At 37.8% G+C, this 19,004-nt stretch overlaps 1 protein-coding gene across 6 annotated transcripts in view; it reads left to right on the top strand.

Moving 5' to 3' along the window:
* Positions 1-19,004, top strand: part of NRF1 (nuclear respiratory factor 1) — a 149,203-nt gene that overhangs the window by 101,697 nt on the left and 28,502 nt on the right. For all 6 annotated transcript variants that reach the window (XR_005216961.1, XM_037836170.1, XM_037836172.1 and 3 more), the window contains exons 6-10: positions 3,399-3,557; positions 4,217-4,414; positions 5,016-5,117; positions 11,546-11,703; positions 18,177-18,301. Coding sequence is in view for 5 of the 6 variants with exons in the window: in XM_037836170.1 (XP_037692098.1) it covers positions 3,399-3,557; positions 4,217-4,414; positions 5,016-5,117; positions 11,546-11,703; positions 18,177-18,301 (742 nt within the window). In the remaining variant the exon portion in view is untranslated. The remainder of the gene's footprint in view (positions 1-3,398; positions 3,558-4,216; positions 4,415-5,015; positions 5,118-11,545; positions 11,704-18,176; positions 18,302-19,004) is intronic.

Genomic DNA, 19,004 nt, shown 5'->3' with positions numbered 1-19,004 from the left:
ATATCAGTAGAAAACTATTTCAAAGAGTTGGATTTTTCTTTGAATTTGGCAGAGTAGACTCCTTTATTTCCCCAATTTAAAAATAAAATCTCATTTATCTTTGAAAATGATTTCTTTTTGGAAAATGGTTACATTTGGCCTTTGGGAGAAACTCAATAGCAGATTTAGGATAAAAACTGAATTGGATTAAAGCCATGTTGTTTCTGAATCCTTATTTGTTTTGCATTTGAGTAGTTATAGTTTATTTAATAGATTTGAAGCATAGGTGGTTGAAGCATCTTCTTTGAGAAAGAGCATTTTTCTCATAAAATCAGAATTATCAATCAGTTGCCAAATAGCTGTCAGCACCGAGTGGGGGAGATACATAGTCTCCTATAAAACTTACCTGAAATAATCAGAGAATTCGACAGTGTATAAATTAAGCTCTAGATTTAATGGTAAAAGTTGTAAATGCGATAGGAGTTGCTGCAAGAAGATGGGTGATGACTCAAGCAATAGTAGTAAAGCCACTCTTAATTCAGTGCTAGTATGTGTATGCCCGCTATTGCTAATCCTCTCAGTTGACTGTATGTTTGGCATTACTATTACCATTTTGCAGATGAGAAAATTAAGATTCAGAGAAATTCGGATTCAGAGTCAAGAGCTCATGTTCTTATTGCTATGTAATAAAAGCTGATTCAAGAAAAGTAGTCAAAATGTATTTCATGAAGAATATAGGACTTGCTGCGCATTAAGGAATGAGCAGTCGCATTTGAATAGTAGCCCACAAAAGTAGTCCAGATAAGGAAAGAATAAATCAAAAGACATGGAGGCAGGAATGAGCTCAACACTTCACAAGACAATGCAGAGACTTGCCTGATGAGAACCAAGGCTGTCTGGTGGGAATTAGTGGGAACAGAATTTAGAGTGAAGCCAGATTGTGGTGGACCTGAAAAGCTGGACAGAGGAGTGTAATTTAGTAGATAAAGGCCATTTGAAGGTTTTTGAACATTGGAGCCTTGTAGCATTAGGAACCTACCCGGCAAGGCTGTCTGGGATGAGGAAGAGAGGGGAGAACTTGGAGTTCCACAAGAAAGCCAACTAGAAGGTATAACTAGCATCCCTAGCCTTGGACTAGGAAATAGGGATGAAGGTGGGACTGGAGAAGAAGGAATGGATACCACAGACCTTTAAAAGAGAAACAATTAAACTTGCAGTGAGTGGCTAGATGGATTTTGAAGGAAAGAGGTAAAGATATCTTTGAGGTTTTGCACTTGGATGGCTGGGGAAAGGGGGTGGTTTTCTACTGGCAAAGACAAAGAAGTTGACAAAACAAATGATTGGGAAAAGGGGAGAACAGGAGCTTAAGTCAGTAGGCTGATGCTGCGCCCACATTTCCAGGGATCAGTGATTTACTGAAACTCAGTGGAAAGCCTGGTGTGAGAGAGCCAAAGCAAGGCTGAGGATGAAAGGTGTCCACAATGAGATGCCGGAGTGACCTAGAACTGAGAAGCATAGGGAACTGTCGGTGCAAACAGGGTAAGGAATCAGAAGCTGAGCAAATCATCAGAATTAGAGAATTTATGGGATTCCAGGTGGGGTTTGAATAGATTTTGTCAGCCTTTGTTCTCCTCAGCCAGTTCTTTCTGGATGCTTTAGTCTTGGGTTATTTTAGTGATATTTAGCCTTCTTATTTCATTTTCTTCAGACTCTCCTTGATACGGATAAAAGGAACAATCCTTTTGGAAACTGCTAATGGTATTACAAGAAAGAGGAGCTTATTTATTTGATTTAGTATCTGAGAAAGCCATTGGTTTTTGTATGAAGAAATGCAAATATGTATGAAGATTAAACTTTTTCTTCGGTGTTTAGCAGAGACTAGAAAAAGACACTCCAGAGAAGCCAGGATAAATGGAAAAATGACTTTGAGATGCACTTTCTTAAAATAACTGGAGTGACCTCATGAGCCAGCTGATAGCCTGGTTGCAAATGGATACATTTGCCTAATGCCGCAGAGCCAAATATATATGGAGTATATTATATCATATCCTGTAGGCAGGAGACTGGGAAAGGGGGGACTTAGAGAGGTGAAGTGGCAGGCTCAGCACAAGAATTAAAAATGTGAATACTGTCAGCCAGATCCTTCTTTATTAGGCAAACATTACTGGTTTGGGTTTGTGATTCCCTATTATGTGATAATTTGTATTATCTTCCAGTAAGATTTTTAACATTTATTATAATAAGAACTGTAAAAACACCTGATATCTATAAAATATTTTCAATATTAAAAAGTGTTATCACACTTAAATTCTCTCATTAATACTTAAGTATTCCCATTTCTGTTTTCTATTTTACAACTCCACACCCATGTCCTTGAAGTCTGACACTCTGCTTAAAATGTCATCTTTTGGGTCTTAAGCTGCAGAGGCAGTATGAATGTATCCTTAGTTGATAGACGATGCTTCTCTCTGGAGTATTGTAGATCACTAGGTTAAAAGGAAAGCAGTATGTCTGGGAGGCGTTATAAGAGTATAACTCAATAAACTGCTTCTCTTGCCAAAAATCATTGTCAACCATTAAGAGTATTCACAGTGTCTTCCCCCTACCCCCATTCCACCACTACCCCTCACTCCCTACCCTCCTAAAAATATAGTAGTTAGTATGCCAGGAGATAAAGAATGGTAGTTTGTCTGTGGTTTAGAATCTGCTGGATCTGGATTTGTTTTGTAAAGTAAATAGGAATGAAGTACATAATGTGTTAAAGATCACATGTTTCACAATAGCCTTATGTCAGACCCATAGACATTGGCTTAGCCTACTAGAAACTTTATAGAAGGGTTATAGGGTTATTTTCCCCTTTTAGTAAACAAAAAGCCTGTTTATTTTTATGTATTTTGAAACCAGTTGTGTTACTGAATTTTCTTATTGTTTATAATAGTTTTTCATTTGATTCTCTGGAGTTTTCCAGATATACAGTATATCATCTACAAACTTATGATTTGGTCTGCTCTTCACCTCTTCTTTCATTCTTTTTTCTAATTGTGTTGGCTACTACCTCCAGAACAAGACTGTAAACACTTTGACTTTGATACTTTAAATGCATAGAAAATTTCCCCTGTGGGAGGGAAATAAGCAGTGGTAACAGTAGTAATTTAGGAAGCTGAAATTGGACTCATGGGCAGTTATTCTTGATCTTATAAGAACAAGTCGAGGAAATACAACTTAAGGTGTACTTTACCACCATTATGTATAATTCTCTGTCACCCTTGGACCTCTAGTAACCTATGGAAGTCACATTTTGAGTTCTCTGGGACTCTCTAGGAAAGCTCTTAGTTTTAAAATGTTGGAATTTGGTAAGGCAAATAAACACACCCCAGATGTCTTTCATGACTACTGATCACTACACTTTTCTCTTCCAGGCCCAGCTTCGGGCATTTATCCCAGAGATGCTCAAATACTCCACAGGTCGAGGAAAGCCAGGCTGGGGGAAAGAAAGCTGCAAGCCCATCTGGTGGCCTGAAGATATCCCATGGGCAAATGTCCGGAGCGATGTCCGCACAGAAGAGCAAAAGCAGAGAGTAAGCTTTCTCCTGGCCTGAGTTCCTGTTGCTTTTCCGTTTTGAATCAACCACCCAAATTTTTGTCATTTCCATTCCTTATGCTAAAAAGTCTAATAATATTTGTGTAATTGTCAAAATTGTCCCTCTAAAAGAAGTTTAAGATTCTCCGATTTATAGTCTTTCCCATTCATTACTTAATCACTATAAAGAGAAGACTTAAATAGGTCCATGAATTTATACTTCTCTCTCCAAAGTTACCTTTTGGAGCAGTTTTAATTTTATGACATAGGTGCTTGGGAAAACCAGAACAAACTTGAAGTAAAACTGTTAATCACTTTCAAGACTCAGAAATGTCCTTGTTTCTGACCAGCAAGACTCACAGTTGAAAAATGTAAATATCATGGAATTAGAGAGGTCTGAAATCTGCCTAGTGAGTCTGCTGATGAAAAAACATCTTTTCAGAAAGAAGAGAGATTAGGCTTGACGCTATCCCTTCCCTTTCCTACATATTTGTTTTTCATTTCACTGGAAGTTTACTGAGAATTTTTATAAAAAATTTTTATCTAGAGTGACCTTCTTTCATGAGAATTTTAGACTTTGGTCTTAGGTTGGAATAGGGTGTGAAACCCAAAAGTTCTTTGTGGCTTTAATGTACTTTTCTGGTCTTTTGTTGGCAGGTTTCGTGGACTCAGGCACTACGGACCATAGTTAAAAACTGTTACAAACAGCATGGGCGGGAAGACCTTTTGTATGCATTTGAAGACCAGCAAACACAAACACAAGCCACAACCACACACAGTATAGCCCATCTTGTACCGTCACAGACCGTAGTCCAGACCTTTAGCAACCCTGATGGCACTGTCTCTCTTATCCAGGTGAGTCAGCCTCATGGTGACCAGACTGTGGCTTTTGAGATGGATCAGTGGGCACCTCAGACTGGAGAAAGTGTTCTTGGCCCAAACTCTTGTATCAACTTTATATATAGCTCGCCAAGATTCTTCCCACCTGAAATTGAATATTTTAAACTTTGCATTTTGCTAAATACAGAATTATACATAGCTTTCCTGGGTATTTCCAAAGGGGAGGAAAAAAGGTAATATTTGAAAATGGCTTCTTTTTTTACTGGTTTTTTTTTTTACCCCTGCTCTGTCAGTGGCCAGGGGATATTTCTTCTGAGGTAAAACAATTTGTTGGTAAATGGGGAACACCTAAAGTTCCACTTGGGTAAGAGTAGAAAGTTGATCATCTGACACTGAGGACTGATGAAATGTGATGGCTCTTCTAATATTCATTTATTTCGTTGAAGTAAAACTCTGAAAGCCATCTTAAGTCTCTGAGATATGATTTTAATAACTCATTTAGCAGAGCATTCTAATTGTTATCTGTGCTGAATTTGGGATTAAATAAATCTTAACTTCTGAGTAAAAGAGGTAGGAGGACATCCACTGACACATTACTTTCCGTATTTTTCTTTAGGTTGGTACAGGGGCAACGGTAGCCACATTGGCTGATGCTTCAGAATTGCCAACCACAGTCACTGTTGCCCAAGTGAATTATTCTGCTGTGGCTGATGGAGAGGTAAGGAAAGTGATTCTGTCTGCATATACATAAATACTTGAGTATATAGGCAAGGGAGAAGTGAGGGTCCAGAAGATGAAGAAACCGTTTGTAGCATTTTATTTAAACCTTTTTTTTTAACATCAGACTATAACAGTTTTATAGAGAATCTTATGCTATATATTAATAGTAACATGAAATTCACGGATCATTATGACTCAAGCTTAACTGTCAGGAACTTACATTTGCAATATAGCATTTTGTATGATAAACAATAAAAAGGGATTATACATTTAATACTTTTATGCTGTGAATCCCAAAGAATTTCGTCTTTGGGCTTCATGAAAAATATTTGGATCATTTAAACCAGAGCTGACCAGGGGAAGCGTTCTTTGAAGGGATACCTATATTTGTAAATAAGAATGATTGAATACATTTTAAACATGGCTTTGAAAAGATTTTACAGTAGAATCCTTTACTAAAATTGAGGAAGCTATGGGATGTTGGGAGGGAATGTTTTTAAATGGAAAGAGAATTCGTTCAAATAATAAAGGAAAGAATAGCCTACCTTTATTGAGCACTTACTGAACTTAGCACTCAACCCTTTGAAGTATAGATTTTGTTGTCTCCATTTTATAGATGAGAAAAATGAGACGTGTAGTTTAGATGACTTGCCCAAAGTCACAGAGTAAGTGTTGAAGCTGGGTATTGCATTTAGAAAAACATTATCTAGGCTCTGGGCTCTGAACCTTCAGTTAAGAGTCAGCAAAGGGCTATTAAGTCACTATGGACTTTTGCCGTAAAGATACAATGTGGTGTGCTCCACAAGTTTGGAAAATAGCCGAAAAATATCAGAAATAAAGCTAGAAGTGTTATCTTTCCCTTGTTCAAAACCGTGGAGCATTTCCGCTTAGGGAATGCTACAAAGTAACTTTAATTTGTGCACCTCGGGAAAGGGGGTAGTTGAAAAGAGAGTAACATACTTGAGCTACTCATTCAGCCAATATTGAGTCCCTGTTGTTACAGGTGATATGTTAGAAGTACAAAGTTAATTTATGCAGAAACAATGCTCTCAATGAGCACCCGTCTACTAGAGGAGAGAGATACGTACATAAATGAACTGAGGTACATGCCACAGAAGGTTAGAGATGCTGTGAAGGGGTCTGTCCTTTCAAGAGAGAAAATTTCCAGCAACGTAGTCTGGGAAGGTTTGGGACAGAAGATACCATTTGGTTCTTTGCTGTAGAAAGGAAAGGTCAAGAGGACAGTTATTTCTAAAGGTATATCAACATCATAAAAGCACAGATTGAAAGAAATGTTCATCAATCCCAGAACACTTAAAATCAGAGGACACTCCTTGAAGTGTGAAAGAAGTTGAGAGACTGTGATGAGTACATTTATAAGATTAATTACTTTTTGGCTTAGTCCAAGTAATTATCAAACATATATCCCTGCTGAATGTTTCCTGGTTCCATTTAAGAAAAGTAACTAGTTTTCTTAAACTCTTCTCTGGAGACTCTTTAAAGCCCGTTTTACTAAATAAATTCACATAGAAATAATCAATTTACTAAAAAATTCATGAACAGTGTGAAGGATTAAAAAAAAAGCTCAGTCACATATCTTATGGCTTTTTCAGCATACTAACATCATTTTTAAGTCATCTACTGTGGGGATAGGTAAATGACCTATATAAACTTCTAGTAGCCTTTTGATAAATGCTCCAACTCCAGTGAAAAAATATTCTAACTCTTTGTACTTCCAGTGAAACAAAAATGATATCATGAAGAGAGGAAGCATAGGTTATCTCAGAGAGTGATACCATGTTTTAGATTATATAATATTTCTAATACCTTCAGATTTCTCTTAAATGTTGACATAGTTATTAGCATCTTATTTTTGAACCATGAGAACTATGATTAGTCAATATCTCACTGTCCTGGGGTAGATACGACCACATCAATGCCAATGAAGAATTAAATCAGGTGACTCGGTAGAAACATCGTACTTCTTGTACTTAGCATCCCCCCCACCTCAAGGAATGGAAAGTACTCTATAAAAATAAACACTGTCTTTACTTTTAGAGGTTGTTAGGTCATTTTGTTATCCCAGCCTTACCAGTGAGAGTTCTTACCCATTAGACCAGTGCCTTCACTATCCAGTAACAGTAGTTACGTTTATGAGAACTGTTGGGGAGCCTGTCTCTTTTGGTATTATGATCTCCCAAGTCTGTTTATTGAGTACTCTGTGTGCTGAGACAACCTAATAATCTGAGTAGTTACAAAGAAACAAAGAACTATTTGGCCTTAGACAGGTGAATGGATAGACAGACAGACAGAAAGAATGATAGGGCAAATGTGGCAAAATGTTAAAAGTTGGTGGATCTGGGTATCTGAGTAGGGGTATGTTGGAGTTCTCTGTATGGGTTTTGTATTATTTTTGTAACTGTCCTGTAAATTTCAAAGTATTTCAAAACAAAAATTATTTCTTTTAAAAAAAAAATACTCTCTAGCCTTAAGCACTTCAAAATTAATTAGCGACAGACCCAGAACAATTACATACACTTTCAGATAAACATGGAAGTATTTTCAAACTTTAAAGTGGAATAAAATATGTTTGTAAACTATTTGTACAATTTTGATGGCATGTTTTTTTTCACTTAGAGAATTTCATTTTATTTTAGTAATATGTGATACTATGTAGGGTACTTTGAAGTAGTTTTGTACACTTTGGATTTTTTTTATCGTATTTTTCTGTTGGAGAGTATAACATACATACATAGAAGTGATAACTTTCCAAGTGCAATTTAACAAGTAGTTAGAGAGCAAATTTCAAAGAATGTTATGGGGTACAGTTCCATAGTTTCAGTTATTTCCTTATTGTGAAATATAACATATATGCAAAAAGGTAATATCTTTCAAAGTGTGATTTATCAAGGAACTATATAGGAAATTTCCAAAAATATTGTGAGTTACAGTACCATAGTTTCAGTTATTTCCTTATTGTGAAATATAACATATATACAAAAAGGTGATAACTTTTAAATTACAATGTAACAAGTAGCTATAGAACAAATTTCAAAGGATGCTATGGGTTACAGTTCTACCATTTCAATTCTTTCCTTCTAGCTATTCTAATACCCTAGCAACTAAGAAGAATAAAATTATATAGAGATTCGGTATTCATAATCCTTTGTTAAATTCCATCTTGTCTGTTGTTACCACTTCCTGTAGTTCAATCACTTTCCCGATCTTCTGGGATGTCTAGGCAGTGACCACCCTAACTTGTTCATGTTGAAAAGGGGTGTCGACATTATAGGAGACGGGGACACATCTGGTTGATGTTCTTGAACAGGCTGTTGCCTCTGGGTTTGGGGACTTAGCTGGCATAGGAGTTCTCTAGAGGATTTACGTTTCTGAAGAATAAACTTAGTGAGTGAAATTTTTGTAGAATCGCAGATAAGGATCTGGATGTTCTTTAGGGTTTTCGGGACTATTGATTTGGGATTATCATACTGTGGTCATTTGGCCTGTCTAGCTGAAGCTTGCATAGGAGTAACCTCCAGGACAGCCTCTTGACTCTATTTGAATTGTCTTAGCCACTTGAAACCTTATTTTGTTGCCTTTCTTTTCCCCCTTTTGTTGATGGCATATTTACAAATACAAATGATCTTGAGAATCTTTTCCATTTTTTGATAAGACCAGCAATTGGTGTTGGTCATACATCACATTATATGTCAGAAAAGTCAAAATTTGAAATAGAATGGTATCTGATAATAAAGATATGTATGATTCTATTAGAAGAAGAAAAACAAAACCAAGGTACAAAAACATTAAAGACATGAATTTTTAAACTGAAGCATCAACACATAACAGTTTTGAAGTTGCACAATTCATTTTAGATGGGTTTTATATGAATGTTAATTTATCTGAAATATGAGTAGGCTAAGAACAAGTAAGAAAATGCGAGTATAGGAGTATGTTCTTCATCCAGACATTCATTAAACACTTTTTGAGCCCTGTGCTGGGCACTACAGGTAAAGGATAATAAATATTGTCCTTGCCCTTAAGGAGCACACAGGTAGGATAAGAGATCTAGGAGAAGCAAGCCAGGGTACTATGGAACAAACATAGGTCCTTAACCTTGGACTGTAAGGGAGTGGTGGTGTCTCAGGAAATGCTTCCCAGAGGAGTAACTTCTGAATACTAGAAGCATGAATAGTGAAGCAGAGGACAAAGAGATGAGAGTCATATTCCTGTCAAAGGGAGCAGCACATGCACTGCATTGAGTTGTGAAGGGCATGGAATGGAACAGCCACCTGTGGTTCACTAGAGCTAAAGAACTAAGAGTAGCCACAGTTAGAAAGGCCTCGTCTTAGTGGGCTTCTCAAAAAAGGATAGAAGCTAACAGTATATTCTCTGAATATCTACCCCTTCTAGGGCTTGTGGCCCTTTCTTTGGGACATGGTAACATTCAGGCATAGATAACAAGGCGTAGGTATCCATACACTGTCTTCCCACCATTGGGAACAGAGAACAACAAGAGCTCAAGCAAACCCAGTTAATGCACTGACACTTAAGAGTAGGAAATTCCAAAGAAATGTTAATACCTGAGCTGATTTATTTATCAACTCTCATATTTTTTATTAGAAATCTCTTCCTCTTCCCATTCCCTCTCCATCCTTTACTCCCACTGATCTTTCTTGCCATGTATTTACTTGCTGCCATTGGAATGAGTACTTGGGGGAGCTGCACTGGGCCAAGCTCGGGAGAGAACAGCGGCAGCAGGATGGGCAGATCAGGAAAAAGGAAGACTGTGGGCAAGGGGTGCCAGTGGTGCCCACCTTCAGCTGATGTTTTGAGTGGAATCGTCGGCCATCTAAGAATTGGCATGGAGCTTGCCGTCTGAAGTGTCATTGCTTATGGTGATACTCATTGAAGTGATGAGATCAAAGCAATAAAACTTTGGGAAGCAAGAGTTTTGTGAGTTCCTAAGGGAACTCTAAGGAAAGGAAATACACTCTGCCTCTGTAGAGATGGGCCTTGAAGGCTTGCTGGTACAGCACACTGCCCATGAGAACTCAGGACAAATACTAAGGGGGTTCAAGGAATGTCTCAGCTAACATGATGAGCCCCAGGAGTCCAAAGAAATAGTAAACCTGAGCTGGTTTATTTATCACCTACCAAATTTCTGATTAGAAATTGCTTCAACTGCCCCTGCTGCTTTTTTTTTTTTTTTTTTTTGTAAGGCAGGTGACAATTAACCAACCAGCACTTATTGAGCAAAATGGAATGAAGTAGGTACTTACTTTAGAAATCTCTAAATGCAAACCATTGTGTTAAAATCAGTAGTTCCCAACTGAGGGGCAATTTTGCCACCCCCTCTTCCCCCAATCCCTAACCCAGGAACATTTGGCAGTGTCTGGAGACATTAAAAAACAAATAAACAAACAAACAAAAAAACTATTTTCTGAGTTTGGCAACATCCATCAAAAATAAAAATACAAAATGCCTTTGATTTATAATTCTACCTCCAGGAATTTACCCTATAGAAAAAGACTCAAATACAGTATACAAAGTAGTGTTTAAGGATAAGTGCTCTTGTAATAGCAAAAGACTGGAAACCACATAAATGGCCATTAAAAGATGGCTAGTTAAATAAATCATGATGTATCTATATACTATAATGCTGTACAGCCATTATTATGAATCATAAATGAATGAAACAGTTTTGTATATTCCAAAATGGAATCATTTCAGAGATGTATTGTTAAAAAAAAAAGCAAGATACAAAAGATATGTAGAATATGCTATCATTTTCATTTTTAAAAGGAGGGCAGGGGAATGGAAAGGGTGAAAGGAGTGTGTGCATGTGTACCTGTGCATGTAAATTTGCTTATATATCGATAAAATATCTCTGCAAAAATACACAAGAAATAGGTAACTAGTTGTCTTTGGGCAAAGATTCTGAAATATACTAGCATTACTTTGATACAATATGAATTTTTTTTACAATTATATTTATTGTCTACTCAAATTTTTAGTTTGATTTTTGAATAGGTAATATATTGATATGGCTCAAGATTTTTTTAAATATTAAAAATTATAAAGTGGGAAGTCTTGCTTCCTGTCCCCTACCCAAGCTATTCCCCAGAATCCCCACCACACACACATACACAGAGTCACCTTCAATGGTTTTTCTGTGTGTCCTTCCAGAATATCTTTATGCAAATACAACCAAATTCAAATTTATATTCTGAAACCCCTTTTGTACACAAAAGAGAGCATACTAAATACCCTGTTGTGTATATTGTAGGTCATGTTAATTTAAAAGTGTGTGTGTGTGTATATGTGTTTGGCTAAGTATGTAGCACTTTATTAGAAAAATTACTTTGTAAGGTCATAACCCTTTTGTGGCTTTGATCTTTTGCCATCTTGTCCTTTCTGCCTCAGGTGGAACAAAATTGGGCCACGTTACAGGGAGGTGAGATGACCATCCAAACGACGCAAGCATCAGAGGCTACCCAGGCAGTGGCATCATTGGCAGAGGCCGCAGTAGCAGCTTCTCAGGAGATGCAACAGGGAGCTACAGTCACCATGGCACTCAACAGGTGGAAGCAGGGTCGGGGAGTAAATGAGGACTGCAAACCTGTCCCTAGATATGATTGAGGCCCTTTAAAGAGTAGTGTTGTATCTCAGTTTGTCACAATTGGCAGTTGGAGTTTGACACTCCCAACCCATAGGATGTTGTAGGTTGGCTTGTAATCATGCTCATCCATCCCACCCCACCTCATCCCCCCAGCAAGCAGTCCAGCCTTTATGACCTCTATTTCAAGTCTGCTGTGAACACTTTTACTTTATCCTATTCTGTGCTCAGTAACTGACCAAAAGTGACAAGGTTTTTGTGTTTTTCCCAAGCATTGAACCCCTGTTTTAGAGGAACCAGAGGCTATATAACAGATCAAGAGGCTTCAAGATTAGTTGTCCTTTTACTCTTACTAAACTGCTTTTTGTCAGCCATGGGAATATTTATCCATGTTTAAGTAGATCAAGAGCTGATTCATTGGCTTTTCAAGAAGTTTATTTCCCTTGCTTATCAGTGGCCTCAATATAAAGTAAGTTTTGGGTTATTGGAGAAAAGAATTGAAATTTTTTCTTTGGGTGTGTTTAGTAAGAATGCTTCCAAATGGAATAGTCCAGTAAGAGGTCATTTCTAAAACTAAATTATATTGTTCCCTACTTGGTTCCTTCCACTATTTGTTGACAGGAAAGATCATTCCCATATCGTTCTTCTTATTCTTCATTCCTATCACAATTTTATTTTCAGTGATCCTAGGCATTTCAACTAATGGTTAACAGTGGACCTTCAAGCCAGACTACCTGGAATTGAATCCTAGCTGTCTCTCACTGCTAGTTGTGTGACCTGAGGCAGTTTACTTGAACTTTCAGTGCCCAGGCTTTCCTCTTCTGTAAAATGGGGATATTATAACAGAACCTCCTATGTAGGGGAGCTATGAAAACAGAATAAGTTAATGCATGTGAACTCTAAATGACTTAGATAGAGAAAAGAGTGCTCTAAGATATAATCGCTGGTCTCAAAAAATCATACTCTTGTTAGAGAGACTGATTTAAGGAAAACACTTAGCAAACATTATTTCACTGTTGAATTGTGAAGCGCAGACTGTGAACATGGTAGAAATTCAAAGGGATCACATCCCCAGAATATAAAAATCAGATTTTTAGTTTTGCTGTAATGATACTAGAGAGCCACGGCAGGTTTGTGTACAGAAGATTTACGTAAGGCTGTATAGAATGATGGTTGAGAAGAGGGTTTGGGGGTCACATAGACCCAGGTTTGAAGCATAGGTCCACCACTTACAGCCATTTTATCTTGAGAAACTTACTTAACCCTTGAGCCGCTGTCATGCCCACCACACAGAATCAAAAGGATTCAGTGAGATGATATCTATAAAACTCTTATCAAAGTGTCCAGCTCATAGTTGGTACCTCACAAAGTATATTATCATTTAAATTGTACCTTAAGATTAGTCTATTCAGAATTTTTTACAGTAAGAAGAGAGATGACATAAAAGAATAGTTAGGAAGAGGCAGTCCCAGTGTACTTTGTTAAAGGCTTGAAAATTAAAGTAGTAAGAATGGAGATAAAGTGGCTGATTTTGAAGGTGGTTTGGCCAGGACCTGGTGGGTGATTAGGTAGAGAAAATTGAAACACACACAAACATGCACAATTGTCTTCTCCAAGTTACCCAGCAAATCCTTCAGTGACTTGGGATTAAAATTTATTTCTCAGTCCATTAAACCATGTTGCTTTTCAATACCATCAAAGTCTTGTTAGATACATTACACTTTGGCTTAATCCCACTCCTTCCTTTGAGAGAGGACACCCAGATAACTTCCTGAGATTCATGGCCAGATTGAGAGCTGCCCTCCGTTTGATTTGGTAACCCCTTTCTGTAGCGTGGGGCCTAACAGGCCACCATGAAAGACCAGCAAAACTTGATTTTTTTGAGGCTTGCAGCCAGCACCTTGGATATTCCAGTGAAGTGCGAGTGTCCTGGGAACCCTGTACATAGTGGAAAATATGAGGCGCATTCTGGCTCCCGTTATTGTAAGGACCAGGGCTTATTTCCAAAGGCAAGGTGGGTAATGGTTTCCCCTGAGGGCTTGTTAACAACTCAGATGCAGCTGAGGTGACTATAGTGTTTACTCCAAAGGAAGGAGAATGTGGTTCACTGTGGCATGTAGGAGGAGCAAAGAGATGTTGAAATCTGTTTGCAATCAGATAGTTCAACACCCCAGTGAGTGTTGGGGGATGTGTTACAGCCTGTGTTGGGGATGAAGAAACCAAGCCTGGCAGTGAAGGGTCTAAGGACTTACTGTAGCTGACCTATTAGGGAAACATCAAGGGCTTTCTGAATCCAAGAGATTTAACTACTGTCTAATTTGTTAGTTAGATTTAAGGCAAAAGCCCTTGGTGTTTGCTTATTTGTGGGATGAGATACACTGCAGCACTTTATCCCCTGTACTCCCAGCCTTTCCACAGGTTGTTGTTGAAAGTCATCTTAGTAAAAAATATACTGAGAAATCTGACCCTTATTCCTGTGAACAAAGTCATTTCATAGATCTGCCCCCTTCCAGCCTGTGACTGTTTCAGGTGCACGTGGAACAAGCATGGTGCTCTAATAATAATCACCTGCAACTCTGCTACACAGTAAACAGCAGATGTGGGTATAGGCTGAGAAAGGAGACGCAAGCCGCATGTAATGACAGGTGAGGGAATAAGAAGACAGAGGAGCTTCTTCATTTGTTAGAGGGGAAAAGGGGATCTGGGAAGATGCAGGATGGACCTGTTTCTCGCCATGCTGTTAAAGAGTTTTGTACAGAAAGTTAAAACGAGGGCCCTGGGCCCCACAGCTTTAGCCCATCCTGGCTTTACAACAACACAAAGAGGGTATGGAGGAATTGTAATTTAAAAATCTGAAAACTATGTTAATTTTAATTTTCAAAATAATAAATCACTTTTAGGGAGGAAATGGGGAAGGAATCACAGTAAACAAATGAAGATCAGGGCATCATTGTTCGGAAGAAGTTGAGCTATTCAGCCTGAACAACCAAAGAGGAAAGGAAATTAAATAATCATCTACTTGTGATACAGTGATTAATTTGAAGTCTCTGTTGATTAAACTGTCAGACTTATATCTTAAGCTAGTCCTTTTGCAAAGTCAATACTTGAATATGCCCACTACAGTCCTTGCATGTGGAGATGTAGGATAATATTGTAGAATGCATCTACATTTACCCTAGTAGAAATTTACTTTATGTTGTGTTGTGGACATCAAGAGTGTATTTTTTGTGTGACTTGGTGCTATGGGGAAATAGATGCTTAAGTCGGTTCCTCTTCTTGAAGAATTAGAATGTGCTGATCTTTTGCTCTGAAGAGACTTTGCTTTTAAAAAAAAGTGAACCCTATTTTTAAAGAAAAATTCACTCTCTTTTTAAAGTGCAAATATTATTGACTTAAAATTAGCAATATTATTAAAATAGAATATGACTTTAATATATGGACAGTATTTGACCAATACAGTGGGATGGAGAACCTAGATGGGAAATCTTCTCTGGAAATGGAGGGCAGGGATTGTGCAACTTCTTTTCTCTCTGAGCATTCATAACCAGATAAAAAGTGGATGGAAACCTCTCATTTGTAGCTCTAGTTTGCAAGTGACTTTTGTCTAAAAAGTAGCTTGGGGGCATTTCTAATTCCTATATGTTCCTTAAAGTAATGGTTGTCTTTTCTAGTGCAAATGGTTAGAATAGATTTGAAAATGATAGGCCTGCTGGCCACGGAGTCATCATTGTCTTTATGCCCCATATAAAAGAGCAGTCATGGCTGCTTTGTCTCTGGCCCCTGGCCGAGGAAGGAGGGGATAACCTCCCCTACCCATTGACCCCATAAGGACCCTTCATATCTGGCATTTCAGATTATTTTAAGTTGTTGCTGATTCTCTGTATTCGGTCAGGCAGACTCCAATCACAGCTTTTCAGCTACCGCATCATATTTTAGAAAGGTATCAAGGAAAATAATTTAAAATATTTAGAACTTCAGATGCAATAAAATGGGTGTGATCAGGTACAGTTACATTTTCATATGGGGACTTGAGGGAGCTGCCCTTCCCCATCACCGCCCATGAAACTCCGCAGTGTAAGCCTGTGTCCAGGATGTGCAAGAGTGGCAGGGCATCAACTTTGATAGTCATAGAAATAAGATTATTGTAAAGCGTGATAAAAATTATGGGGAATGAGCAGTCACTGGGATAGCCTGTTAACAAAGATCCTATTTCCATATAAACAATTCTCATATACCAGCTCCCTTCTTCAGAATACCACACAGCTGCAGCTGCCTTCAAAGAGTATGCTTTTCAGCTTTCCATGAAGTTTCGGTTGGGGTGAAATATTTTTATTGTAATCATGACTGCTGGATATTGTAAAATTGGCTGATGGTATTATCTATCGACACAAATTTCTTAGGAAATTTTAAAAAGAAGGACCCAGGTACTAAATAATCATTCATTATATTATCCCTAATAAACACTAATGATGCACTTTACAATTAAAATCTACCTTTTAAAATATAAGAAAAGTAGCCTTAGTACTAATTCAAAATCAAGGGTCCCCTTTTGATCTGAGTTCACATTACAGCTACTATGGAATGACTGACTATGAGTATCAAATCACTGAGAAGTATATTTCAGCATAGAGAATGACTTTAGCTTTTATATGGGCTGCATGTAAATTCTATGATTCTGTTCAGCTTTTGCTCAATCTGACTTACATCTCAGATTTTTTTTATGGAGGAAGAAATGAATTTAAAATATATAATCAAAGTAAACCCAGAAATGAAGTTTTGTTTCCCTCTCCCACATGGGAGCAGTTGCCACAGCTAAACAATTAGAAGAAAGGGAAAAATCAGTTTTACATTTGATTCATCATTTTAAATAAATGTCAAAGAATATTTGCATTACATGATATTAAGCGGAAAAAGCAGACCTGTATGTTTAGTAGGCTCTTGATTATTTGTTTAAATTTGTGTTTAAGATTAGAAGGAAATAACATCTCTCTATGATATTGTTAATTTTCTTTTATACTTAATGAGATTTTTTTCTGTTAGAAAAAATAACTTGTAAAACACACAAACATGGAAACAAAAAAGCAAGTCAAGTTAGTAAGGGGAGAATTTTATATTAAATGAGACTTTTGTCCATTGGGTTTCTTTTACTGCTTCCCAAAACCCTTATAGTGACCAAGAAGTCTTCCCTTGTGGAATTATGATGAAAATGACAAGGTTGAGTTTGATATACACATTGTTTTGCCCATAGTCATGACATGTTTACCCTAATCCACATCCCCTCATCCATCCCTACTTACAGCTTGCCATATCAAGGTGACTGGCCATCGCTTCAGAACAAAGCTGAATCAACTAGCTTATTTGGTGATCAACCTGGGACATTGTCTACCTCTGCTAAACCAAATACCACCTTCTCTATGCCATGCCCACTTTTGATATGCTCTCATAACTGTGCAAATTGGCATCTGATACTTTTCAATAAGAGATACTGAATTTATCTGTTTTTCCACATTTTAACAGCTCTGAAATTTAGATTTCATCTTGAAAATATAATTGTCAGGAATTTTTCTGGAACATAAAGTAATAATGCATTTTACACTCTGTAGCATCACAGAATCAAAATGGGTATTTATGCGTATAAGAAGGAAAAGGAAGAAAAATGTGACAAGCTGCCAAAAGAGTGCTCATTGTAAACAATGGTCTATCTTTCCCTTCTATGGAGTGTTTGTGGTGAAGGGATATTTATTATTTCGTTGTATTTATGGAGTCAAGGAGTGTGAGGTATAATAATATTTCAAAATTTAAGTCTCAAATTTAGCACTGTGTATAGTGAGGCAAAGGGAAGAGTTAGACTTTTCAGGATATTGGTCAACCAATACTTTGTATTCGAAAAGCACAGAAATAAACCAAATTATTTAATATTAATTGAATAGCTAGTTCAGGTTGCTGGCTCCTCAAATTGTCATCTATCCTTGGCTTTAAAAGGGCAGTTTCAGATGGACTGCCTTGTGTTACCATAAGGAGAAAAGAGGAAAAGGAAACCTTGTGATTGACAACCAAAATGGCTTTTGTATTGTAAGTATGGATCAGAATTTCCGCTGTGGCCTGCTAGCACTCAGTTGATGTTGATGAGGAAGCGACTAGTAAAGATTGCCTCCTCTCCTCACCCACCCATTTCATTTCCTAAGTTTAAAAAAAATCTCACATTATTAGCTTTATAAATATGTAAGACTTGGAATTTTTCTAGCCATTTATTATTACCATTTTCAAATTAGTCCTGGCTCTCCTCATTAGCATTGGGGTCATATAGTTACTGGTAGGCTTGCAGCCATGGAATCAATATAGACCCAAGGAAAGAGTTGAAAGGATGGTTTGCTTGCTGCAGTGCTGTACCTTTATTCTTCTTACACACCTCCCTCTCTCCTGTTCCTGTACCCGCAGCGAAGCCGCCGCCCATGCTGTAGCCACCCTGGCCGAGGCCACCTTACAAGGGGGGGGGCAGATCGTCCTGTCTGGGGAAACCGCAGCAGCCGTCGGAGCACTTACTGGAGTCCAAGATGCTAATGGTAAGTGAACATAAATATTTTATTGAATTTCTTCTCTGTTTCCACTTAAACCTTCATGACATGACTGACAAATCCTTCAGAAAGAGGTTGAGCTTTCATTTGAATTTTTCTCTACTGGTAGGCAATTGATGCCTAAGAAAATTCTAGGAGCTTCTGATAAACTTTCTTCCTTTCACTAGTGAGAGACTTGGGGTTTCCTGAAAGAAAATGTCATGATGATGGCTACTTAATTGAATTGTTTATTTGAGAAATGCCTGTTTTGCTATGACGAGACTTGGTGAGAGGTACTTCAGAATTTGCTATGGGGCATATTTTGTCCTTTTACTCTCCCATGAAGATATCAATGTCCCTTACCGTAGTAGGGACTCTCCCACGGGTGGGTACATCGTGGCAGGGTGGAGTGTGGACTGCCACAAGAAAGGCACCACTTTCTGTCTCATCTGGGACCTCTGGGTTTAGCCAATAACATGCCACCACCCTGCCCTTCTTTCCCAGCTCTTTGATTTGTTAGATATTGCTGAATATTCTGAATAAATAAAAGGAATAAAGTTCACAGAAATACAGTGGGAAAAGTTTACAACTCCTGCCAAGCTCTTTGGATCCATTTTAGCAGGCTCTGGAAGCATTCCCAAGATTAGGCTAAGGAAGTGCTTCAGAAGTCTGGGTCAAAAAGGGGTCCAGCACTGTCCTTGTGAGGTTCTAG

Source organism: Choloepus didactylus, chromosome 5 (assembly GCF_015220235.1).
Source record: "Choloepus didactylus isolate mChoDid1 chromosome 5, mChoDid1.pri, whole genome shotgun sequence".
NCBI classification, from domain to species: Eukaryota; Metazoa; Chordata; class Mammalia; order Pilosa; family Megalonychidae; genus Choloepus; species Choloepus didactylus.
Note: the sequence above shows the minus strand (reverse complement) of the source record. Positions and strands in the feature narration are given on the sequence as shown.